The sequence below is a fragment of the Phaethon aethereus genome (assembly GCF_964289735.1).
Source record: "Phaethon aethereus genome assembly, chromosome: 15".
Classification (NCBI taxonomy): domain Eukaryota; kingdom Metazoa; phylum Chordata; class Aves; order Phaethontiformes; family Phaethontidae; genus Phaethon; species Phaethon aethereus.
The window spans coordinates 1,056,470-1,081,803 of record NC_138591.1 but is presented as its reverse complement, the minus strand read 5'-3'; the positions used below and the strand labels follow the sequence as shown (position 1 = coordinate 1,081,803).

Sequence of the window (25,334 nt, the reverse complement as noted above, 5' to 3'; positions counted from 1 at the left end):
CACTTCAGTCGGAGCAATTCTGCCCTAGTTGTGAAAGCAAGCTCAAAAAAAATCCCAAATTTCTGTGATCCAAATTCTAGCACTGCCAGTTTCATTTCCATTTAAATTGAAAGCCCCGAGCAACTGAGAAGTGTGGTGGTTGGTGGATTAAGTGCCAAGAAGTAGGCAGAGGTGGCAGGCTCGCTTGTGTGTTCTGTCGGTCTTGAGCACTAGTGGCATGGGTGAATCAGTTTTAGTGAACAACTATGAAAGTAATGGTGCAGAGTTTTCACGCTTTGGCTAAGCATCTCGTTGCAGGGCAAGCTCGTCTGACTTCAGATCTGGTTTATGCAGGTGAGACTGCTGTGGTTTGTTTTTCTCAAAAGATCTATTGGGTTTGTAACCTAACAGAAGCAAAAGCAACATAAGCTAGATCAGGAAAGAACCTCATGCATTAGCATACTCCTTTAGTGACCTTTGAGACCATTTTGCTGTTGGCATTCAAACTATTTAAAAAAAAAAAAGGTTTTGCTGCTTGTGTTTGATTATCAAACCTGAAGATTTCTTGAAGTGTGTTGTTAGTGTGTTAAGACAATGAAAGCGTGACATTACATACAAAATTTTGCTTCTATATCTGTAAAGGGTTTCTCTGAAGTGCTAAAAAAACTTAGTCAATTTGTAACTATTATCTATTAATATGTAATTACATACAAGGTTTTTTTCTGTATTTTGTTGTTTTCAGAATACACAGATGATAATGCCCTGATTCCTAAGAACTCATCAGTAATTGTTAGAAGAATCCCTATTGGAGGAGTTAAAGCTACCAGCAAAACATATGTTATGTAAGTAATGCATTGTATTCTCTGTGAGGGGTTTCAGTGTGTTAACTTTTAAAATTGAGATTGGTTTACAGAGGCATTCAGATTCTATCTTGTTAAAGCTGCTGTTAATTTTGTTGTAATGGGGTACATTTTAATGTATCTATCCCAAAGTAGACTTAGATTTTTTTTAGGTCTGCTGGGACATGGGGTTTACACTCCCAACAATCATAACCATTAAGATGTTTCTATTGGGTTTGTTCTTGGGGTTGATTTTTCTGAGACCCAAGTTGTAGATCCTGTTTCTTCTTATTATTATATGTGTCTGCTTTTATGGTAAAGATAGATACGCATTGTAGTGTAAAATTCTAATTTGTTCCCATCTCAGAAGAACCTGATTCTCAATGTTGGACTACTACTTGCATTTGGGGGAGGGAGGGCAGGGATTCTGATTCCCAAAACCTGGGGTTTGTGTATACTAGCTATAGAGGAAAGACCAAGGGTTGCCAGTTGGCAAACTGTGCAAACAAGAAGTTTCATTCCTGACTGATTCCTGTTAGTTTCCTAAAGACAGTGTCCGTTTCAGGCAAGAGAAAAAGAACAATACCGTAAAGTGTACTGCCTTTTGTGTGAGTATGATGAAGAACAGTTAATCCTTTCCAAACTTGAAACTCAGGAAGCAGTTTAGCATGTTACCAAACGTTACTAGTTACCTTTCAAAGTCTGTTTTTACCCTAAGCTGGCATCTGTGCTCCAGGTGTTAATTCCATATGCCTAAGATTTATGGAGGACAGAGAATTGGGTGTATTGACTAAAATTACAAATATTCAAATGCCATCCTGACTACAGGATTGTTGCTGTCATTTATGTATTCATACAGTCCAGTTCTATATCAGGTACATTAGCATTATTTGAATGGTCATGTCTTCAGCCTTCTTAAAGATAGGCCTGTCCCCCACAATTAGTAGATATTATTAGCTGGTGGTTTTGCCATGTCTTTCTAACATTGGTTCTCAATCAGTAAAGTAGACTGAGTTACAGTGTGCCTCAAACAAACAGTACAGCAGCATCCTGGTACCCATGAAGCATTTGCAAGCAAAATACCTGAATTTAGGTGGCTCTGCATGTAAACTTTGGGCATATTACTGCAGTAGTTGTTGCAGTGCTTTCAGGCACTGCCTAGTAATTCTGGATGCCACAGCATTGTGCTTATAAACATTGCCTTGTTTGGGGGGTTAATTTAAATCTGTATGCTTAGTGCTGTCTTGTCAATGCCTCCTCCATTTCTGGTTGGATGGCAGCCTCTCCTGGTGTTGTAAAGCTGCCCTAAAATGAGAGGAGAGACACTGCTAGCATCAAAGATCAACTAGGTACCTGTATGTGGGCATAAGGAAGGAATGGCACTGCTGACAATTAACCAGGCGGATCAGCTTTCTGTTTCTTCAGCTGGAAACCTTGCAGAAACAATTGGTAGAGCGGTTCATGTTTGGGAATGATGAATCTATGCTGTAATGGCGGAGAGGCCTTCAAAAATGCATTACTCACCTTGTAGCATGTTCTTCGAGGTAAATGGATGAAGAAACCATTGTGTGGTAATCTAAAGTATTTCCCTGTGCTTCCATATCTTCAGGAGGTACATGGCTGTAGTTGCGAGCCTGGTGGTGTTCTAGCAGTGGCAGGAAGCATGAGCCTTTCTAGTTGTACATCAGTTCCACAGCAGCCTTTGAATTGCCTCTGCTCATGGGACACTTGGGATGATGTATGAATTGTTTGTTAACTGTATCAGTGGTTGCATGTCTGATTCATGACGAGTAGCGTGCAGATATAGACCAATGAGTATGTGGAATCTCAGCAAGTTTTCCAATGTAATAAATATTTCCTAAAATACTGTAGCATTTTCAAGATTATCTTACAGCAAATTCTGGCAATTAAGACCTTTTTTTTTGTCACAGGACTCCTAAATCGCACAAAATCCTAGAAACTGCTTTCAGGTGACATTTCTACTACTATTTTTAGTCAATATAGCATATGTAACACATTTAGTATTTTGGCACTTTCATGGCTAAATATACTAGATATCTGAACACAGTGCTTGGGCTTCCACAAAGAAACACTGTTCTAAAGACTGCTGCTGACGTTTTAATGTTATTACTTCGTCAGATGACTGATTTTTTTTTTTCACCTAAGTAAACTTGCACTTCATCTAGACTATCACTGTTCTTTCTTAGAAATTAAAGTACTGTGTCTGGTACCTATTTGTAATACGAGGGATGTACAGATTGGCTAGAGCTGCCTTCATATTTACATGGTTGATTATTTAAGAACACAAAACTGTAGTACAGACCTCATATTTCTGATACTTACATAGAGACAAAATATCTGAGGATTTCCTCTTGTATTGTTGTGTTCTGTATCTGTAAGTCTTAGAGTAATTTGTGACCAAGCAGAAATATGATTTTTGGGGGTCTTTTTTAGTTGCACTGAATGTACCAAGGGAGAACAGTTTATGTATACAAATAATTTTCCACATGCACTAGAGTATCAGATCATAATGTTTTGATGTTCAGATTTTATGATCTGTTTTCACTGCTTTATGTTGGGTACAAGTGCTTTATTGTAAATTCTGATCACCTTTATTTCTTCTTCTAGAAGTCGAACTGAGCCAGTGAGTGGAACATCAAAAGCAGTATGTAAAAACACAATCTCACACTTTTTTCTACACACTGCATTTAATTCTAAACCATGTAGCCTTTTTTAATTTTCCAAACATTAACTTAATATATTTTCCAGTAAAACATAGTATATGTTGTAAAGACAATGTATTTGATTCAGCACAGTAAAAACTGAGTAATGCCATCATTTGCACAGTTCTAATGTGAATATTGGTATTTGTGCCTAGTAATGCATTGTACTTCATATTGAATATACTAGAATATTTCCTGTATGACTTTGTGTTGTACAGATAATGTATGATCGTTTTTAGATCATGTAGGTTCAAGGTTTGCACAATTGAACATGGTCCCATGTTCTACATCTGTCTGTCTATAGCTAGTAATATGTATGTTTGTATAGGTTGTTGTGTGCTTTTTGTTTCTTGCAATAAAAATTGTTTGGAGTGTATTTTTTGCCATTTTCACATTGTATCACTTAGCTTTTGTTTTTTAAATACTTTTTTTGCCTAATGGTTTTTGAAAATGTTATCAAAAACCACTGAGAAACCATTATTGTTAAACTTGGTACTGTTTCTTACTTTTGAATTGGGGGTTCAAACAAATACCAAAACCAACATAACTCACATGTTTTGAGGACAGTTCTGTGCAGCTAAATGATTCCTTTTCATGTCCTTAAATACCTGGATATGTGTTCCTAAAACTATATAATTGAAGTGATATTGTTTGGGCCCCTCTGAGTACATAAATGTCTTTAGATTGCCGTGAATTTAAATATCATTGCTACACAAAGTGGTATTCTAAAGTTCTGCGTTTGATCTTTCCACTTTATCTGATGAAGCAGTTTAGTTTAATAGTTTGACTGCAAATTAAAATACCTAAAACCCAGTGTACAAATTTTGGCACAAGGTTAGAAGAGCCTGGTGCATTTGTGGGTAAAATCCCTGTCATTTTTCTTAACTTCGAGCTGCATTACATTTTTGAATCTGGGTGACTTCAGGGTTGGATGCTGCTTTAATTTCCAAAAGGTTAAGTAAGCCTTTCTTTAGTATACCACCGCTTTGAATTTACATTTGGAAAAGAGGCAGCATTTTTCTTCAGACCTTGATTTCCCACTTGGGTTGAATACTGTGTGTAACTCCGCATTTCAAAATAGTCCTTACAGTATACAAATTACTATTTGGTGTTTTTTATTTTTCATCTTTATTTTAAGTATAACTGCTTTTTCTTCACTAGAATGGTGTGAGGCATTACACTAACCCTGGATCATTGGATCTGATCACTTGATAAGCTGATAGGATAACTTAATCTAGAAATTCATGAACTCTGGGTCTGTGTTCTGTGAAGAATACAACCTCTGATTCTCGTGGAATGGTATTCAATCAACTTAAAAATTAAACTTTTTGTATGTAGGTCAAAAACCACTAAGTCTCAATCTGACATCCATAATTCTATCACTGATTCATTTGAATTCTTTTTTGGACATGAATGCCTCTCATCGTGAGTTTGAGTTAGTTAAACTGTCCCAGTGACCCTAGTAGCTAATGTAATGCGTTTGTGTAAACCACGTTTTATAGTATTTGATCTAATTCAGATGGGTTTTTATTTCTTGAAAACAGTTATTTTAATTTTTGTTTACTAGCATGTGTATAAACACAAATCACATGTTCATAAATAAAGTTAACATTCTTTTAGCCTCGTGTGTTCCCTGGCATGTCTGTATTACATTTCTAAGTAGAATCTTCCCATGAGCTAACAGAGATGTCTCAAAAAAGAAAAACCCTGGAGTGGGGGGGAAGGCTTAGTGTTAGTTAGAACGGATCAAAGTAAATGAAAGACAAAGTGAAAACATTCGGCTCTTGTTTGCTCTGACTGTACCTGATGTGGGTTGTGGGTAGCCATAGGGAGGGTGAAAGCTTTGCATCTCTCTTTACAAGTTCTCTCTCTCACTGTAAAAGCGCTGCAGCCTCAGGCCCTTCTAGTGTTGGAGATACAATTAGCTTTAAGAATAAAGCTAACTCAGGTCTTGGTCTAAAATGGGGGTGGGGGTGTTACTTGTTTGGTTTTTTTGAAATACATGTATTTCTGTATGTATTTCAAAGCAGAACCTGTATCTTAGTGGGGTAGGAATAAATCACTGGAAAGCTTGACAATTATTTTTAAACAGTAAGGCAGCAAAACTAAAATCGGTTAAGATTTTTTTGAAAGGATGCACAAAAGCTTATACTTTGAATATTTCTTCATTGTTTTGCTCATATGTTAGCTGTCATTCTACACTTCCAAATTTATGCTGCTGTCCTACTGTTACTACAGCCAAATCAAGAAGGTGGATCCTTTTTTGTTTGATATTACTATTTCAGTAACCACAAGGATCTCTAACTGGCCTTTTCCCTTAGAGGCTGCAGAAGTGCAGAGAGTCATGCCCATTGTCTTAGCTCTGTCAAACACAACTGTGATCCTTCCTGGCTGAATTTTTAGTTTAGCCAAGCTATTGGGTGTTAGGAAACCACTATAATTTAAATGTAGCACTCCAGCAGTGAGATTAGCCTTTTCCTCCTACTTTCTGTCCCCTTTCCCACTTGCTTTATGTTAGTTTCTGCTTAGTCTTCTGTATGAAATGGGAGTTATACATGGACTGTTGCTTCTGGGTTTTTTGGGTGTGGTTTTTTTTTTTTCAATTCTTCTGCAGTATTATCTTAGGGTTATATACAAGTTTCATGGAGATGTTGTTTCTACTTGAGTGATATGAGGGACTGTCAAGAAATATTTCAGTAGAAATCTAAAGGAAAAGAAAACAAGAATGTAGGATCATTGGAAGATGGCTGTTGGGCAAACATACTAAATAGCACATTAATTATCTACTTGCTGCTTTTGATAACTGTTCAGTGGAAAGGAGTGCTATCACCTCCTTTAAGGAATTGGACTGTTGCCTGCAGGCCATATAATTATGCCTGCAGGCATAAAATAATATTTTAGGCTTCCTAAAAAAATACAAAAACTAATTAATAGTTCATTAACTGTTGTGTTTCAGTTACTGGTTAATACTAGACTGTTTAATGCTAGGCTCCAATAGAGAGATTCTCTTATTTCTTGTTTGCTTCTGAAAAACCACAAAATGATAGTGGTTGTGCCTTTCATGAGAGAACATAGGCTGGTTTTTCCACATGTAAAAAAGAGTGGCATATGGAGCAAGAAGCTTCAAAATACCTGATCAGGCTTCCTTTTTAACATAACTAGGTACAAAATGTTCTGGGAAGCAGGAAAGTTGAATCTTCTCGTAAGCCTTACGATGGAAAGAAGGGCTCTTTTTCCAGATCTGGGTGTTCCTCTCCAAAGGCACATTTTCAAGAACTTTTTAGTTAGTCATACAGTCATGTTGTATGTACTTTCCTGAACATACAGAGGCGGAATGATTAACTGGAGTGAGGAATCCTCTTATGCATGTAGGTATTTTTTTCCCCAGAGTGCTAAAACTGCTCCCTTGAATTCTTCCACTACATTAGGTAGTAAAGGCCAAGAGCTTGTTCGGTCTTCTGATCAATTTAGTGACCTCTTGAGGAGAGCTGTTCAGTTTACGTTGTGAAATTTTATTCTATGTTTTTGAACAACTTAAGACATAATAAGCACCGATTAGAATGTCTTTCTGATAATGTTTTGCTAGCGTAAACTTAACTGCTGCTTGTGGCATAATATAATTCAATATACTTGAAAAGGAACAAGATAAAAATTACCATTTTGCTTGTGGAAAAACTGCACTTCAGTATTAGTTCTCAGTAAACACTGCAGTCCATTACTGACTGGTGGCCTGAGGGCTTCATTCCTGTGAGCTTGTTGCAGTAGGTAGCTAGAGGGAGGAGTGTGGTTCCAATGGAGAAAAAGATTACAGGATTGTGCTCTGAATCCATGTTTTCATCATCATTAAAAATTGGGTTTGGTCTGATAGCAAGGGGTATATTAAATTCGTACATTTCCTGAACTAATTAGGATAGTATGACCTGTGACCTAATAAAATACAAGTGATCAATTCCTTGAGATTTCTCAATTTTTACAGGCTGCTGTGCCATGGTAAACACCTTTATTTCAATAATTTAAGCAGTTTATTTTTTTTCTAGACAAAGTGGTGGGTTACTTTTATGGCTGATGTTTTGGATTGGTGTTTTTATTTGGGTTTTGTGGGGTATGGAGAGTTTGGCATTTTTGAACTTACTGATAGGAGGGGCAGAGTTCATGTTTCAGGGCTGATGTGCCTGTGCTTTATTTTGAGACAGCTACTGTGTTCATAAAAGCATAACCATGTGCATTTATAATTGATGAGACATTAACTGATTAATTTACAAACTACATTGAAAGTTAGTTTCCTGTAGTGATGTGTCCTTCTCAAATAAACTTAATTTAAAAAAAAAAAAAAATTTTTTTTAGCTGAAAATTGATGGCTTCCTTACCCCTTTGACTTTTAAGCAGTTGTGAGCATTTGACAAGGGTCCCTCTGAGATATTCTGGAGCAGTAAGTTGATCTCAAGTGGGTTTGGTTATTTTGGTTTCTTCTTATTAACCACATAGCCACTCTCTTAAGCTGTCACAGGTTTGGACTTTGTTTTGCACAAATAAAAATGGTACTAGGTTGGAAATGCCTTTCTGTGACACTCAGAGGATAATAGTGCAAACTTCCAGACTACAGTAGAGGTTAACTATTGCTATGTTTTGATTGTAGAACTTGAATATGTGTTTAATTTTTTGTGAACAGATTGATGACTCTTCTGCATCTATTTCTCTGGCCCAGCTTACTAAGGTATATATATATATTCTTGTCAAATACTTTAAAAATAAAAGTGTTTGCTTCGTATTTTTAAATCTTATACTGTCATCTATAGCTGGATAACTGTTGTAATTTGAACAAAACTTTAATTTAATATTTAATAATTTAAAGTATTTATTTTAACTTTAAAATGTGTGTATATTATGATACTATCCTGTAAAGAGTAGTTCCCAGTTTGGGAAGATAGAAGGGGAGTACCTTATCAGCCTCAACATAATGTTGCAGTATTACTCATCTTCAAGACACAAAGAAGAAGCACTTCAGAAGCTGTTTACCGTTTTTCATACGTTTCGTTAATTTTGCGTTGGAAACTAACACAATTTTTACAGAAGAATTTAATTGGCTGTAAGTTATGGACATTTCAGGGGGTTTGCAACAGCCAAAATAGAAGCGTTTCTGTAACATGGACAATTGCATGTCTATTTTTGAATTTCTAGTCATAATAGTTACAGATCCATTCTTTGAATGCTGCACAATTTCGTAAATTGTGTTATATATACAGTGGACAACACAATCTAATTTGTTTGAACGCAGACTGTAAATTGTGTAAATGTACCTAATTGTTTATAGGAATATACCAATGTGTATGTGTGGCATATTAGCAGATGTGACCTTCTGAAACTGTTGTAATGCCATGTTTTGCTATGGAACTGCTTGCATTTTTTGCTCAATAATGTGTAACTTTGTCTGGGAAAGCACTAGTGATTGCACTCTATGAAAAGGCACAGTGCTAGTCAATTAAATTTCTAGTCTTTAAAGTTACCAAGATTAGAGAAGGCAGGACCTGTACTAATGCAGAGTAGCTAGTTCTTTCTTCTGCAAATAAAGGCTGGAGTTCATTTCCAGGAAGGAGAAATCTCTTCCCACTGGTAACTTCTTCCCTCTCTCACTGCAGAAATTAAATTGTGTACATTTGGCCAAAAAAAAAAAAAAAAAAAAAAATCGTTTGGAAGGTAGCCACCAAAAGAAATTGGTTTCCATTAGTGCTGTCCCTAAACATGTCCTCGGTTCTGTAAACTCATGTGAAGTTTGACTCTAAAATGTGAAAGACTGTCCAAGTGGTGTACACATTTAAGCTTTCGAGAAAATTTAAGTATTTCGTAAAAATACAGGAACATAACATAAAGCAGCTCAAAACTGTTACTTACTCTAACCTCTCTAGTGCAGACTGGCTTAGCATGGAGGCAATGTATTAACAGTTTTCTGTTTTATTCTTATTATGTATTAAATGCCATATTTGAATTTTGGTCTATTCCTACTAATGTTTTGTGGTTTTTGGATGTGTTTTGTAAACCGTTTGGGTTCAAACAAATTAGTCGAGTATCTGTAAAGTTTTCTGTAAATGTTAATGGAAATGATTTCATAGCTGTCGATCTGGATTATGTTACTGTTGAGAAAAAACTGTGTATATGAAACGACCATTTAATAAAATGTTGAAACTAGTTGGTTGCTTTTGTGAATGAATGCATATAAAAACAAAACCATGAGTGGTTGATCTGAATGATAGGTGCTTGAAGGTCCAAATAATTTACAGTCACTCCCTTAGACCCTGCTTGTATCTGGACTAGTGTGTAATAAAAACATTTGAACAAATACTACTTTTAAAAAATCAGCTGGCTTCAGTGATTTGGAGCTTTAGTTTATGTTACAATTTGTATGTTAAAAGGACACAGTCAACTGGAAAAAAAACCTGCAGGTTTTGCTTACTGTAGTTAAATCACTTAATATGAAGAAGTTAGTAGGGGGGGAACATGCAGCTTGGACTGCCTACAGCACACGATGGTCAAATTTCTGCTGAAAAGAATCTTTTGTCTTGCTGAGGGATTATAAAAAGCTTGGCTCCTTTTAATGCTTCTGTGTCAGAAGCTGAATTTCAGCAAGCAAAAACAACTGGCCCAATTCTTAAGTTGTGTGTCCTTTTAATGCTGCAAAATGTAAATAATGGTACTTGCATCCATATTTCTCAAATGTGTAGTGGATATCTTCTCCTTCAAATAGTCTGGAGCTTAAAAATCCATTTAAAAATACTGCATAGTGTGTTGTTTGGTTTTTTTTTTTTTTCTACACATAGCTTCAGTCCACTTTGAAGAAAATTGGATTGGTTACACAAGTCTTTATGTAAGGTACAAACAGAGCCTAAGGTTTTGAGTGCCCAAGAATGCTCTTTTCAAGTAGCTGAACAGGCACATAAACATCATGTCATGGCGTAAGGACTCCCCAGAACATCTTCAGGACAAATGTATTTTATATTAGCAGCTGTTTTCATGCAACCTCAGCTAGGGTTGTGCTGCTCTTTACAGGATTGGATGAGTGGTGTTGTCTTTGGCTGTGTGGGCTTAAATGTGTTTCTAATGTGTGTGTCAAATAATTACCTGTTAAACAGACTGCCAATCTGGCTGAAGCCAATGCTTCCGAAGAAGATAAAATAAAAGCTATGATGACGCAGTCTGGCCATGAATATGATCCAGTCAAGTAAGTGTTGATAATATCAAATCTGTTCTTTGAAGATTATGGAAAAATTGTAGATATGTTTGTTTGAACAAGAGAGACACATGCATACCTCTTCCTTTTTTTTCCCCAAAAACTTAGTTACATGAAGAAACCCTTGGGTCCACCTCCACCATCATACACTTGCTTCCGTTGTGGAAAACCTGGCCACTATATAAAGAACTGTCCAACAAATGGGGTAAGATTGAGGAGGACTTCTGATGTTACTTAGTTTTTAATTTTTTTTACCTTATGAGTTACTTAACAAACACAGGAATATTCATATTAAGAATTGTTGCTCTTGGGGTGAAATACAGAGGTTATATGGCAGTGTTGCAAAGCCCTTCAAATTGAAGGGAAACCTGGAATCATAAATGTAAAATCTTTTTTTCTAGGTCATAGGCATTAAATATGTCTATAGGTCTTTCTGTGTGAACTTTTAATGTATATTTTGATACATTTCAATATTACTGGAAATTTTCCTCTGTTTTTAACTTTCATTAAAAAGTTCACAATTTTTAGTATTTCATAGAAAAAATGTTTTGATTTACCCCATCTATTGAATATTTGCATGTTTAAATTGCACAAGTCTCTGGTTGAGTATTAATGTTATTTAACATTAGTCACTGAATGTCTATGCATGAGGTATGAATTCAGGCTTCATATATAGGTGGTGAATCTTAAGTTTCCCCAGTGACAGATTCAGAGCACCGAATTAAGCTCTTGCTCTGAATTGCGCTTTGGCAGAGGAATGGGTTTGTGTCTCTTCTCTGAGTGGAGGTTGAGCCAAGGGATATTTCACCCTTAAGGAACCTGAAGTTAAGCCAGAGTTCAAAACACTGCTCAAGCCTTTGGAACATTCTGGCTGTATTCATTTAGGGAAATAAGTATTTCAGTCAAACAACCCTTATGCTAGGTAAAAGGACAGGGTTAGAGGCTTTTGCTGCTCAAAATAATAATTGAAATCTCATTTTAAATGTGGGTCTTAAGATGAGAGATGTCTGCATTTTTTTTCTTAACAGGACAAAAATTTTGAGTCTGTTCCCAGAATTAAAAAGAGCACAGGAATTCCAAGGAGTTTCATGATGGAGGTGAAGGATCCCAATACAAAGGGTGCTATGCTGACAAACACTGGAAAATATGCAATACCAACTATTGATGCGTAAGTATGGAATTAATTGGACTGTCCAAAAAGTAGATGAGAGAGAACCTGCGTAAAGGCCTGAGTGGCAATGCAACCAAGTTGGCCAGCTTCTGTAATTAGAGGAGAGGAGCAGAAGCATTGTCATTGCATCTCAGCCTTAAAGTCTGTGATGCTTTCTAATATTAAAATAGGGTGGTCCTTTTGCTTCTGTTTTATGTTTCAAAGGCTTCTTGCAAAATGTAACAAATAGCTGTGTGACTTAGATCTCCTCCTCCAACTTTTATCGAATCTCATGTGTGACACACTTAATTTTTCCTGTTGCTGCAAACTAAGAAAATACTACTGTATGCTGAGAACAGTGGCTGTTTTAAAATACACTTGGTAGCACTTCTGTTTTTCTGTCATGGATCTCCTTTTGTAGAAGCTGTAACATAGACTTCTTTCATTTATAAAATGTAATTACTTGGAGACTAGCTTTATCCTGAAATTTGCATTTACCTTCTGACAAAGGAGAAATGGGATTCATTTCCCCTGATTTCTGGCTGTCAAAAAAATATTTTTCTAGTCTGAACTTTCCCTTTCTTAGTTGATCCAATGAATGGGAGAGTTCTGCAGAGGGAAAATTGTTCCTCCCTCCCTCTTCTGGTGTTGTGGCTATAGAAAAGTAGTTTAAACTAAATGTCTGTGTTTTAGAAGGCTAATGTGGAGTGAGACGAATTCCATCTATTATCTTCCTTCGATAAAATCCAAAGCTTGGGAAAGTTTTCCTTTACCCATCTTTAACTTTCTGCTTTTTCCTTTCCCATCCCCCTCCAGGGAAGCTTATGCTATAGGAAAAAAGGAGAAGCCTCCCTTTTTACCAGAGGAGCCATCCTCCTCCTCAGAAGAAGACGATCCTATTCCAGATGAGTTGTTATGTCTCATTTGTAAAGATATAATGACTGATGCAGTTGTTATTCCCTGCTGTGGAAACAGCTATTGTGATGAATGTAAGTGTTAGTCCTATACTAATTCAAAATGGCAAATCTGATCTTCTGAAAGCCAAAATAGGATATAACGAAATCACTTTGTTACCAGTTCTATTTAATACTTAAGTATACCCTGAACAAGAAGGGACTCTGGTATAAGGGGGGCGCTGGGGTGGGGGGTGGAGGGGCAGAAAGCTTTTTTCCGTTATGTATCTAGTTAAATCCTCTGCACATGTGGAGGGACCAGTATGAGAAAAGTGCATAATTGTGCAGGTGATTACAGTATTAGATATCGAATGCATTTAGTTTGTCCACAGCCCTTTCTCTCGTACAAAATTACATATCGAGCCCTGGTGACTTGCTGTGGTCTGCCAGAAACAGATAGTTCGGCATTTAATCCACGTTCTTCTCCATGGGAGAGTTGGTTATAGCCTTCAGAACTCAAACCTGCTACTGTTTTTTTGAAATGTGTTTTATTCATTAACTCTGAGGTTGTTGACTTCTCACTGTACTAGGTAGTGAAAGATACAGCCTACTCTACATCTTCCAATGTTACAATAGTAAAATATCAAAAATGTATAGTTATTTGCTGCATGCTAGAAATTTTTTACACTATTGAACATTCATAGCTTCATGCTCTCAATTCAAGACCATATTCACCCATTAATCATATACATATTTTTATAATTGATTTGAACCCCAAAGAATTCCTTCGTTTGGCTAAAAACTATTTTGATTATTCAAATTATTCACAGGTATTAGAACAGCATTACTGGAATCTGAGGAACATACATGTCCAACGTGTCATCAAACAGATGTTTCTCCTGATGCTTTAATTGCCAACAAGTTCCTACGCCAGGTAACATGATGACTTTTACGTAAACTGTTTGTGAGAAAAGTCTATTTGTAAAAAGCTGAAAGGGAAGAAAATACTAATCTACATCTCCTGAAGCAAGGATAAATTGAATAAGGCTAAATTGACTTTTCAAATACATTATCTATTGTTACAGAAGCTTACAGCTGTTTAGAGACAACCTGGCAAATTCACGTCATGATTGCCTCGCTTTCAAATTCGGTGTTAACACCAAAGTACTTTAAACACAGATACTCTGAGTTACCAATCGTTAATGCCAGTGTTTAGTGTGATGTGTTCACGTATCTGTATGTTGATTTATTTTAGGATTAATAGCATTTACAGGAGTACACAAGTAATTTTACTTTGTGGAGGCTTTTCTTCATATACGTACTGAAGTTTTATAGTGCCCTTTTGTGAATGTTTTTCTGTCGCTAGGCTGTGAACAACTTCAAAAATGAAACTGGCTACACAAAAAGGCTTCGTAAGCAGATTCAGCAGCAACACCAGCAGCAGCCACCACCACCGCCACCACCTCCACCACCCCTAATGAGACAAACAATAACACGCAACCTGCAGCCTCTGCTCCGGCCAGCAATTTCCAGGCAGCAGGATCCACTAATGATACCGTTAGCTTCCCTGGCTTCTCGTTCTGCTGCTGCTTTGTCATCGCTGGCCCCTGGTCAGGCAGCTGGGCTGCCAGTAAATCCGTCTTCTGTTGTTGTCTCCGATCTCCCTCCAGCAGTGTCCCTGTCTCTCCGTGGTGAAAAGCCAGATGGACCTTTTCGGTAAGTAAATCTGTAGATCAACATGAAAATAAAAAGACACCGGAATGTTTAAGTTAGTTTCTTCACCTTGAGCTTCTCTGCTAGCAGTTTATATATTGTTACTGACAGTTCCAGATAACTCTGGAAGTTCTGTTGTTTTTACTTTGAACGAGGACACTTTGATAAGTTGGAAGTGTGCCTCATGCAAGAATTTTTCTCAGAAGTATTTCTTGGTTGGTTCGCTTGGCAGTCATTCAGTACAGGTTTACCCTGAAAGAGGAACTTTTTTCCTCAGGAGCCCTTTGATTTTATGTGGCTAGCGATTCCTAAAGTAGCCACTTAGTTATGCCAAACCTTCCTGAGTGCATTAATTTCTCTTTAGTACTGAGGAAATAATATTTTCATGAAAAGTGTAAAAGCACAATTATAGGTAGAATTGAGCAGGTATTTTCACGTTACTTTTTTCTACAGTATTTCTATCATCAGTATTATGATAAGTCAGAGTCATCTTCAGTAATACACAGGCTAGTCAGTGATGCATACAGATTTGGTGAAACACTGTAAATTTGGAAGATTTACAAACATGACAGTCCTAAGTTTACAACCCAGTGAAGTCATAGAAAACGCATTAAAAATCTGTGCTGCTGTTTAGGGTTTATAGCCTTTCAACTTTATGCCTTGGATGCAAATAGCCACTCTGTTCAGAAGACTGTCGGGCTCAGCTGTACCGTTGAATACAAAGGTCCACAATTCAAAAGAACCTCTAAGGCAGCCTCTGAACTAGCACATAAACATTTCCTAATAGAATTCCACTTCTTTCCTCTTCCAAAACAGATTCAGAGTGTGGCTTATATGTGTTCTAATCCTTTCATGTGCAGCTAGCTTAATAAAATATTTTTCCAGTGAGCTTCCTCTTTAAATACCAGCAGTCCAAATTGATGTCTTGTCAGGGCTTCATTTGGAGTCAGCCAACTTCACATCTGTAAACCTGGTGAAGATTTTTCTACCATTTACAGTAGTCAGCCTTTTCTCACCTTGGACTTTATATTTCAAGTAGTACTTCAAACAATGCTTGAATAATACATTTTTAATTTTTTTTTTTTAGTGATGCTGATACTGTGTTACCTCCTGCTGCTCTGGTGACTGCCGCTGAACTTTCAAAATCTTCCCCTCTGTCAATCAGCAGTTTGTTGGAAGAAAAGGTAAATTTTATTTCAACATATGCAGTGATTCTTATATTTTAGTAGAGCTTATTTTCTGACTGTTTGCATTTATTCACAAGGGCTATCAGGTTCCTGTACTAAGACAACCAGCAATACCAAGTCTTCTGGGCCCCCAAGGACAATCGATACCCACAACTGGTAAGCAACTATAACTTTAGAATTTCTTCTAAAACATTTTCTTCAGATAAACTCAATGGGTTTTGGGTTTTTTTCTTTTTCCTCTCCCCACTCCAAAAGGTCATCCAATGAGAGCCAGTACAATTCGCTCAGCAGGTGGCAGACCGGGTTGGGAACTGTAAGTATTCTACAGAAATTCATTATACTGCTATTTGTAACCTGTTAAATGAGGCTGTAACACATAACTTATACAACAGCTGATTTATAATGAAATAAGTATACATAAGTATTTGTGGAAAATACAAGGGGTAATTAATTTTTAAACGGCTTAATTTGAATTAGCTTTAACAAAGGGGATCTGTGCTTTCAGTAAGATTATTTAAAATAGAACTCCAGTACATAATTGGAAGGAGGGCTCTGAAAAATGAACATTTTTTGAGGAAACCATAATTACACATAAAAATTAAATATAATTAAAAGGTCAGACGGAAATCCACCCTTTTGATTACTCGCTGAATAGGGCTGAAGAATTGATTTCCCAATAGAAATCAGCCTCCAACATTCTTCTTTAAACAACTTAGTTGATACCGATTGAGCAAATTATTGGAAAAATCAGCACTGTTACTTTATGACAATGTTGCATTTCTTCAGTTTAGTCATCTCAAATAACCAAGCTGCTTTCTCTCAATTGGAGAGAGAGTCGTCCATTTTGTCTATAAGCTGCTGAAGTTAGTCCTTCATTTTGGTATATATTTGTTATAGATAGATTGTAAGGGTGCATTGTGTTTATAAAATCTTAAAGATAAATCAAAACAAAAACCTGGGTCCATCCCACAGATTATCTAAAATCTCAGATTCGGCAAGCAAGAAAATAACAATTCAGGGGCAAGGACAGACCAAATACATCATAGTGAGGCAACAACATAGGAAGCGTATGTGGAAGAAGTTAGAAGAAGTTTGAGAGATTAGTTGACATCTGTACAGTACTTTGAAGATAAGAAGTGTGAAGTATTAAGTGTATGAAGGAGTGGCAGAGGAGCGGTGGGCACTTGGAGAGATGGGAGTCTCTTTTAAGTATGGGCAGCCTCCACCCCCAGTCACAAAGCTGAGCATAAGGAGAGAAGACTGCGGGAACTGTTCGGGGTGAGGGTGTGGAAGGCAAATATGAGGATCAAGAAAGGAGCGTAGTCTCAAATGAGTAGAAAACAGGGAGAAAAATTTTTAAATTGAGAACAAGAAGTGCTCGCCACTGTACCTCCACTTCATTCTCTTTCCTCTTTAAAATCAGGGCAGAGTGTGACAAAGTGTGACACATGTTTTTGGGTTTCTTTAGAAGTTCAAATCGAGGACGCCTGCACAGTGAACGTACCCAAAGGACTCAGGCCCCAACACTACCAGCATCCGCACCAGTCTTTGTGCCTGTGCCTCCACCTCCCTTGTACCCTCCACCACCCCACGCACTTCCTCTTCCTCCGGGGGTACCACCACCACAGTTTCCTCCTCAGTTTCCACCTGGTCAGCCTCCGTCTGCTGGGTACACTGTCCCCCCTCCAGGATATCCCCCAGCTCCTGCAAACATGTCATCAGCTTGGGTACCAACAGCAGTACCAACGGCTCATTCAAATACCATCCCCACGACACAAGCACCTCCTTTATCTAGGGAGGAGTTTTACCGAGAACAACGGAGACTTAAAGAGGAGTAAGTATTTGGCTCAATGAAGTTGCGTTTTTTTATTTTTGTATTTCAATAGCATATTGGACTGCAGTTACACTAAAGTACGTCTGACATAAGCAAAAATTACATAGTGTCTCTTCCAATATACTTTTTCGTTGCAGATGGTAAACATGCAAAACTAAAACAACACAAATGTAATTCTAAAACTTTCCCTAAAACATGTAGGAATTCTAAACTGTTTTTTGCTTAAATAGGATGTTCACCTTTTGCATTTGCATGCAGTATACATTTTCTCATATTGGCCGTGTTTTGTTTCTTGATGTCTTTTTGTAATAAAGGTCAAACTATAATTGTAATAAAGGTCAAACTTATTTTAACAGGGAAAAGAAAAAGTCCAAACTTGATGAGTTTACAAATGATTTTGCTAAGGAATTGATGGAATATAAAAAGATTCAAAAGGAGCGTAGGCGTTCGTTTTCCAGGTAACTGCTTTACATGTCCGTAATGGAGAAGCAGATTGTCTAGAAGAATCAGGAGGAGTTCCACTCCACCTCTTTATCGTTAGATGGATTGGATGATTCAAGGGATTAGCAGTGATAGGAGTTTCATATGTAGGTTACTAGCTCAAATACGGCAGAGATTACAGTTGACTCATAGTTATAATTTGGCAGCAGTTGTTAAGGAACTGGAGTCTCTTTTACTAAAGCTTCTCTGTAACGGCATCCTTCACCTCCTGACAGCCGTGAGGAAGCCAGAAACTGTATAGATGTAGTTGCTGGATTTTCTGCGTCTCCCTATTCTGATTGTAACCATTACCTCAAAGCACTTCGGAGGAGATATGTGAGAGAAGTTGTCTTCATTTCCTCTTTTTTTTATCTCATATGGCTACATGGAGAGATATTAACCTGGACTGCACACTGGTGGCTTTTGCTAGTATTTTGTTGGCATTGTTAAATTTTTCTTAGGAATTAAAAGATCAGACTTGTTTTTAAGGAAATCTTAAATTGGTGAAGGACTTTGAGAGGAGGAATGATGCTAATGAACATACACAGAATAATGTGAAATGGTTCTTTAAAAAATAATAAAAGAAAAACTTCTGAAGAAAAAACTTGGGGTAGCTGATGTTTTCTATCCCAAAAAATAACTTGGGCAGGAGTCTGAGTAGCTCTCTATTAGTAATGCTGTCAGTATCTTTCCTAGAGTAATGGCATTGAGGCATATTACTAGAGGCTGAGTTTAGAAGCTTTTAGATATGATTTTTTCTTGAAATGCAGTCACTAGCCTTGAGAGGTTAGAGCTAGCGGTGTGTGCAAAATTTTGCTAGGACATTTGGCTAGAAATGTTGATTAAATAGTCCTGCATGTAGAATTGCGGCACAAGTATTTTGTATCCTGTACAAATTGCCAAATAAGTAGTGAAGTTAAATAGACTAAGATGGCATTGAAAAATTCAGCTTTCTTATCTTCAGGCTAAATTGTGTTTTCTTGATGTTTGATACTGTACTGTAGCCATTAAGAGTTGCTCTTTTTGCATCTTACTGCAACAAAAATGATTTGCACTGCATGTAGTTGCCTAGTAGTGAAAAATGTGCGTGTTCATGTACCAGTAGAGGCCAGTATACACCACCTTAAATCAATCAATAGCTATGGTAGTTCATGTGGTAGAAGTGAGTGGAAGTAGACTTACCCTTCCTGTATGTTTTTACACTAACAAAGCAGCAGCTGTTCTGTCTTGTAAGCAGAAACTTTTACATGTTATCAAGTTCTTCAATTTACAGTAGCATTATGTCAGCAGCTGAACGAAGCTTTGACATAAGCATATGGAGAGGAAAAAAAACCAAACAAACAAACCAAATTTGGGAGGAAAAAAACAGGGGAGAGTGACTGTTTTGAATTAACTTCATTTATGTTTTTTGTGTTGTGTTTTTTTTAAGGTCCAAGTCTCCCTATAGTGCATCATCTTACTCTAGAAGTTCGTATACCTACTCCAAGTCAAGATCAGGTTCTTCCCGCTCTCGATCCTACTCTCGATCATTTAGTCGTTCCCATTCTCGTTCCTACTCGCGATCACCACCGTATCCAAGAAGAGGGAAAGGGAAGAGCCGTAACTATCGTTCTAGGTCAAGGTCACATGGTTATCACCGGTCAAGGTCAAGGTCACCCCCATACAGAAGATACCATTCACGGTCAAGGTCTCCAGTATTTAGAGGCCAGTCTCCCACTAAACGGACTATACCTCAAGGGGAAGGAGAAAGGGAGTATTTTAATAGATACAGAGAAGTTCCACCGTATGATATCAAAGCTTACTATGGCAGATCTGTTGACTTTAGAGATCCGTTTGAAAAGGAACGATACAGAGAATGGGAAAGGAACTATAGAGAATGGTATGAAAAGTTTTACAAGGGCTATGCCGTTGGCACTCAACCTCGTCCTCCAGTAAATAGAGAGAACTTTTCTCCAGATAGGTTTGGTCCACCTGGGACCAGACGAGAGAACTCGCCATATGCTCGGGGACGTAGGGAGGATTATCCTGGTGGGCAGAGCCACAGAAATCGTAATATAGCTGGAAATTACCCTGAAAAACCTTCTGGAAGAGAGAGTCATGGTGTCAAAGATCCTACAAAATCAAAAGAGAAGGAGGTGGAAAATCCGCTGGGAGATGGCAAAGGAAATAAACATAAAAAACACCGGAAGAGAAGAAAAGGGGATGAGAATGAAGGATTTCCCAATGCTGAGTTGTTAGAAGGTGCGAGAAAACAAAGGGAGCCAGTTACAGGAGAAGACGTTAAAACGGACACATTGTTCATACTCCCAAGCAGAGATGATGCCACCCCTGTGAGAGATGAGCCTATGGAAGCAGATTCTATTGCTTTCAAACCGGTGTCTGAAAAGGAGAAAAAAGAGAAGGATAAGCCAAAAGCAAAAATTGACAAGACAAAGCGGAAAGTAGAAGTGGCCATTCCTCCTAAGAAAGACAATATAATAAAACCAGCTAAAGCTTCCCAAGAGAAGGTGGATGCTGATCGTGAAAAATCTCCTCGAACAGAACCTCCTGTGAAAAAAGTGAAGGAGGAGTTGCCAAAGACAGACAGTGTTAAAACATCATCCTCTCAAAAGGATGAGAAGGCTCTTGGTACCCCACGAAAAGTTCACCCAAAAGTGACAAAAGATCACCCAGAAACCAGGCCAGCCAAGGAGGAAAAAGCAAAGAAAGACCATCCAAAAGAAACTAAATTGGAGAAGCCTTCCAACAAAGAGGACAAGTCAAAAAAACCTTCTGAAAAAAGCAAACCTTCTGATGCAAAACCCGAAAAAAGAAAAAGAAAAGCGGATGAAAAGGTTGATAAGGAACATGAAGCCACTTCCATAAAGGTCTCTAAACCAGAAGCTGCTGAATCGAAAACATCACCGAAGGGGAAGACTGAGCCTGATGGTGAAAAAGGAGAGCGAACTCCAGAGAAGGATAAATCTGCTTTTCTTAACAACCCCGCAAAAAAGATTAAACTTAACCGAGAAACTGGCAAAAAGATTGTAAGTGGAGAAAATGTGCCACCTGCAAAAGAACCTGTTGAGAAACCTGAGCCGAGCAGCAGCAAAGTTAAACAAGAAAAAGCAAAGGGAAAAGTGAGAAGAAAAGTAACAGCAGCTGATGGATCTAGTTCAACTCTTGTAGATTACACCAGGTACCTCATCATTTCTTTTCCCATTCTTAACCCTCCCCAACCCCCCCAAAAAAGTAAAATTATTTATGGTGACTAATGAAAGGAGCAGCTAAATCCATGCTAAATGAATGAATAATCTGTGATCTTTCCTGTTAAACGGTATTGGGTCAAAATCAAATTTTGTTAAAGAAGACAAGCAGTCTGTACTGCACAGAAAGCTAATAAGGTTAATTCATTGTGGATGTATTCGACCTCTTTGAAAAAAGACCCTTCTGGGACTTTTCTCCCCCTCTTCTTATTCGTTACGTGTTGACTCTTTGAGGAGTGCCCTCTCTGTCTTCCTTCAAATCCAGCCTACTGCTAAAGGCAAGGACAACAGACATGTCTATCCTGTGCAACGTTTTGCATTTTAAAAATTGCAAGGTACTGTAATGATCTACTTTTGTCAGTATGACATGAAATTATACCTTGCAGAAATAGCAGCTTGGCTGCCAATATATTGTAGCAATTTTAGCTTGGAGCACCGTGCCATCTTGACACAGCTACACTGCTCCCAGCTCAGTGCCAACTTTTATGGCACTTACCTTGGAGATCTCTCGTCTGTATTCCATTGTGTGACGTGGGGGAAAAAAACCCACTCTAGTGTGGAGCTGTTATTACTTCAGCATCTAAACAAGCAGGACAAAGCAAACTCAAAACATCTAAGACGTTGCTGGATACTTCAGGTAGTGTCTTGATATTCTAAAAAGTTTTTAAAACAGACATTTTTGTAAAGGAGAACACTGGAAAATGAGAATAAAGCATTGGTTGTATATACCTCTCCATAATTGCTTGCTTACATGTTGAAACAAGAATGTATATCTAATTTATTTGCCGTTGGTAGTAGAAATAGGACATGAAGGAATTACCAGATCAGACAGTCCCCAATCTGATAATCTTGTGCCTTTGTTAATTAAATGTATAGTAGCAAGATACTAAACTAATTGATTGCTCATAATCTTAGCTAGTAGACTCATCCTTTTTCTTGTCTGTTCCCTTAATTGAAGATCTTTTGAAAAAAAGTGATGCAGATTTAGAATTGAAACAAAAGCTGTTTTATAAAATGTTACCAAAGATGGCGGTGTGTGTACCTCGCCTGTTACTAACATACACTTTTTTCCCCTTAGCACTAGTTCTACTGGAGGAAGCCCCATTAGAAAGACTGAAGAAAAGCCAGATACAAAACGAACTGTCATTAAGACCATGGAGGAGTATAATAACGATATAACAGCCCCTGCTGAAGACGTCATTATTATGATCCAGGTCCCTCAGTCAAAGTGGGATAAAGATGACTTTGAGTCTGAAGAGGAAGACATTAAAGCTACCCAGGTGCCCACAAACATAGGAAAACCTGCTAGTGTTATAAAAAATGTGAGTGCTAAGCCACCAAACCCCATAAAACACAATGAAAAAGAGATGGAGCCTTTGGAGAAAACACAGAAAACTACAAAAGAGGCGAGTTATGAAAGCTCCCAGCATGATGCAAAAAGTTCAAAAAGTTCAATATCGAATGAAAAAGGAAAAACCAAAGACCGGGATCATTCTTTGTCAGATAAGGACACTTCTGAGAAGAGAAAGAGCAGTGTTCAGCCGGAAAAAGACCACTCAGAACGTGCAGCTGAGCAAGGAAATGGAAAAAATATTTCTCAATCTTCCAAAGACAGCAGATCTTCAGAGAAACATGATGCTGGCCGTGGATCCACTGCTAAAGACTTAGCTCCTAACAGAGACAAAAAATCTGACCACGATGGCAACAGAGAGCATTCTAGTTCCAAGCGCAGGGATGAAAAGAGTGAATTAGCAAGGAGAAAAGACTCCCCTTCTCGAAACAGAGAATCTGCATCAGTACAGAAAAGTAAGCCGAGAGACGAACGAGCAGAACCGTCCAAAAAGGGCGCTGTGGATGCCAAAAGGAGCAGCTACAGTCCTCCGCGTGAGCGGAAGCAGTCTGATCACAAAGCTGCTCACGATTCCAAGCGTACATTGGAGGAGCACAAACCTCCAGATAAAAATTCAGGAAAAGAGAAAGAGAAGCATGTACCAGAAGTAAAGAGCAATAAAGAGAAAGAGCCAAGTGGTAACAAACCACCTTTGAGACAAGAATCACCAGATGTAAAAAATGAGAAAGAGACGGTGACGGGACAAAACGATAAAAGTGTTGTCAAGCCTAAGCCTCAGGTAAGCAGCTCTTCACGGCTCTCTTCTGATCTAACTCGAGAGACTGATGAGGCTGCCTTTGTACCAGACTACAATGAAAGTGACAGCGAGAGTAATGTATCTGCAAAAGAGGAGGAAGCTGCAGGAAAAAATCCTAAAGAAACGAAAGAAAAGGCTGTTGATAAGGTGAAAGAGGAAACAGCAGCACCCGCTGCAGTTGACCAGCCTGAAGCAAGCCGAAGTCAAAGTCAGAGCAGTCCCAGTGTTAGCCGCAGCCGCAGTCAAAGCCCTTCCGAGAGTCAGACTCGAAGCCACAGCAGTAGTGCCAGCTCAGGGGAGAGTCAAGACAGCAAGAAAAAGAAAAAGAAAAAAGAAAAGAAGAAGCACAAGAAGCATAAGAAACACAAGAAGCATAAGAAACACGTTGGAAATGAAACGGAATTGGAAAAGAGCCAAAAACACAAACACAAGAAGAAAAAATCAAAGAAGAGCAAAGATAAAGAGAAAGATGACCAAAAAGTGAAATCTGTCACTACATAGAATGACAGATAATTAAAAAATGACTTAATTCCTAAGTCATCTGTATTAAATTTTGTTAAAATGTAAACGAATTCAAGCGTTGTAAATAATGACATGAAAGACCCTGTGCTGCACTTAAAATATTGCTGCTTGATTATTTGATTTTTACATCAGAGCTTTATAAAAGTGAACATTTTGTACAGAATTGTGAGTTGTGACCATGTAACATGAAAGGTTTTGCTGGGGCATCTTATTTTTTAACCACCGTTAATTAGTTTGGGTGGAGTTTACTGTACTGTGAAAATTTTCACATTTGAATTTTTTTTTAATTGCCTGGCAGAAGAAGCTGGTATCAGTTATAAAATATCAGCAGAATGATTTGCAGAATACATTACAGCCCTGTTATGTCACTTTTTGATTACAATAAAAAGTTTTCAGTAAACTATCCAATGTGATGAGACTTCTAGTGCTGCCTGAACATTAGTGAAGAAAAGACTAGTGACAAAAGAAAGCTACCAGTAAAAGCTTGCTGGTAGCTAACAGGTATGAAAAATAACATATCGGTGGGTTTAATTTTGAAAAGCCTGGTAGGACTTCAGATCTGTTAACTCATGCAGCGTGGGGAGGTACTGCCAAGAGTGCCACTTTTTTCATGTGACAAGTGGACTTGGTTTTGTATTGTAAAAGGTAGTATATGGTCCCAAAAATATAGCTGCTATTAGCAGCTGGTGCTGGCTATTTTAAAATAGTCTTAGATAGTAAGCTGTCACATTTCAACATTGCTCCAGTTTGTTTAGAAAGCTGCTGTCATTTGCCAGCAAACATTTGCACATATTTTAAGATGCCCTGAAATCTCTATTTTCTTTCAACGATGCTGATCACCAAGATGTTTGTGGTTTTTTTTTTTAAATAGAAGTTTTATTATTAGTATTTTCATATGGTGGTGCCACATGATACAGAACTAACACTTCCGTGAAATGTGAGGTTCAGCAAAGGAGTTTGGCAGAAGAAGAAAGCCCACTAGAAAGGAAGCCCTCTGCTTGGAAGACTGGCAGGAAATCTAGACTATGTGAATCTAATTAGCTTGATAATTTTAAGACAGATGCAATTTAAAAAAAAAAAGATGGCAGTGGTGGGTGTTGCTCAACTGTCAGAAAGCCAGCATGGTAAGAAATCCTTCGTGTTGTGTATTAAGGACGTAGCATCCCGGTAACGATTGAATTCATTAGCAAAAGCCCTCGACGGTTTGGCTATGGGATTTGCCCCGGCAGAGTTCTGTTTGAAAGTACTATAAATTAAAGCAGCATATCAGGGCTTCCTGCTTGCGCAGACTGTTTTGTTCAAAAAGTGTCATTGTTTATAGGTACTGTTATGGGGGTATTTAGCAGTACAGAAATAGTAAATAATTAATCTTGCTTTTCAATGGAGTGACTCTCACATTT

The 25,334-nt window shown here is 37.8% G+C and overlaps 1 protein-coding gene across 1 annotated transcript in view; it reads left to right on the top strand.

Moving 5' to 3' along the window:
- The window catches only part of RBBP6 (RB binding protein 6, ubiquitin ligase), a gene marked incomplete at its 5' end in the record, with an annotated part of 30,797 nt that extends 6,532 nt beyond the window's left edge, over nucleotides 1-24,265 (top strand). Inside the window, 16 exons of the mRNA XM_082006732.1 lie at nucleotides 722-821; nucleotides 3,447-3,483; nucleotides 8,211-8,255; nucleotides 10,666-10,754; nucleotides 10,872-10,968; nucleotides 11,792-11,931; nucleotides 12,730-12,902; nucleotides 13,637-13,740; nucleotides 14,173-14,522; nucleotides 15,607-15,703; nucleotides 15,784-15,862; nucleotides 15,962-16,019; nucleotides 17,175-17,540; nucleotides 17,897-17,998; nucleotides 19,450-21,198; nucleotides 22,344-24,265. Coding sequence (XP_081862858.1) covers nucleotides 722-821; nucleotides 3,447-3,483; nucleotides 8,211-8,255; nucleotides 10,666-10,754; nucleotides 10,872-10,968; nucleotides 11,792-11,931; nucleotides 12,730-12,902; nucleotides 13,637-13,740; nucleotides 14,173-14,522; nucleotides 15,607-15,703; nucleotides 15,784-15,862; nucleotides 15,962-16,019; nucleotides 17,175-17,540; nucleotides 17,897-17,998; nucleotides 19,450-21,198; nucleotides 22,344-23,913 — 5,156 coding nt within the window. The 3' untranslated portion in view covers nucleotides 23,914-24,265. The remainder of the gene's footprint in view (nucleotides 1-721; nucleotides 822-3,446; nucleotides 3,484-8,210; nucleotides 8,256-10,665; nucleotides 10,755-10,871; nucleotides 10,969-11,791; nucleotides 11,932-12,729; nucleotides 12,903-13,636; nucleotides 13,741-14,172; nucleotides 14,523-15,606; nucleotides 15,704-15,783; nucleotides 15,863-15,961; nucleotides 16,020-17,174; nucleotides 17,541-17,896; nucleotides 17,999-19,449; nucleotides 21,199-22,343) is intronic.
- Between the last annotated feature and the right edge of the window lie 1,069 nt (nucleotides 24,266-25,334).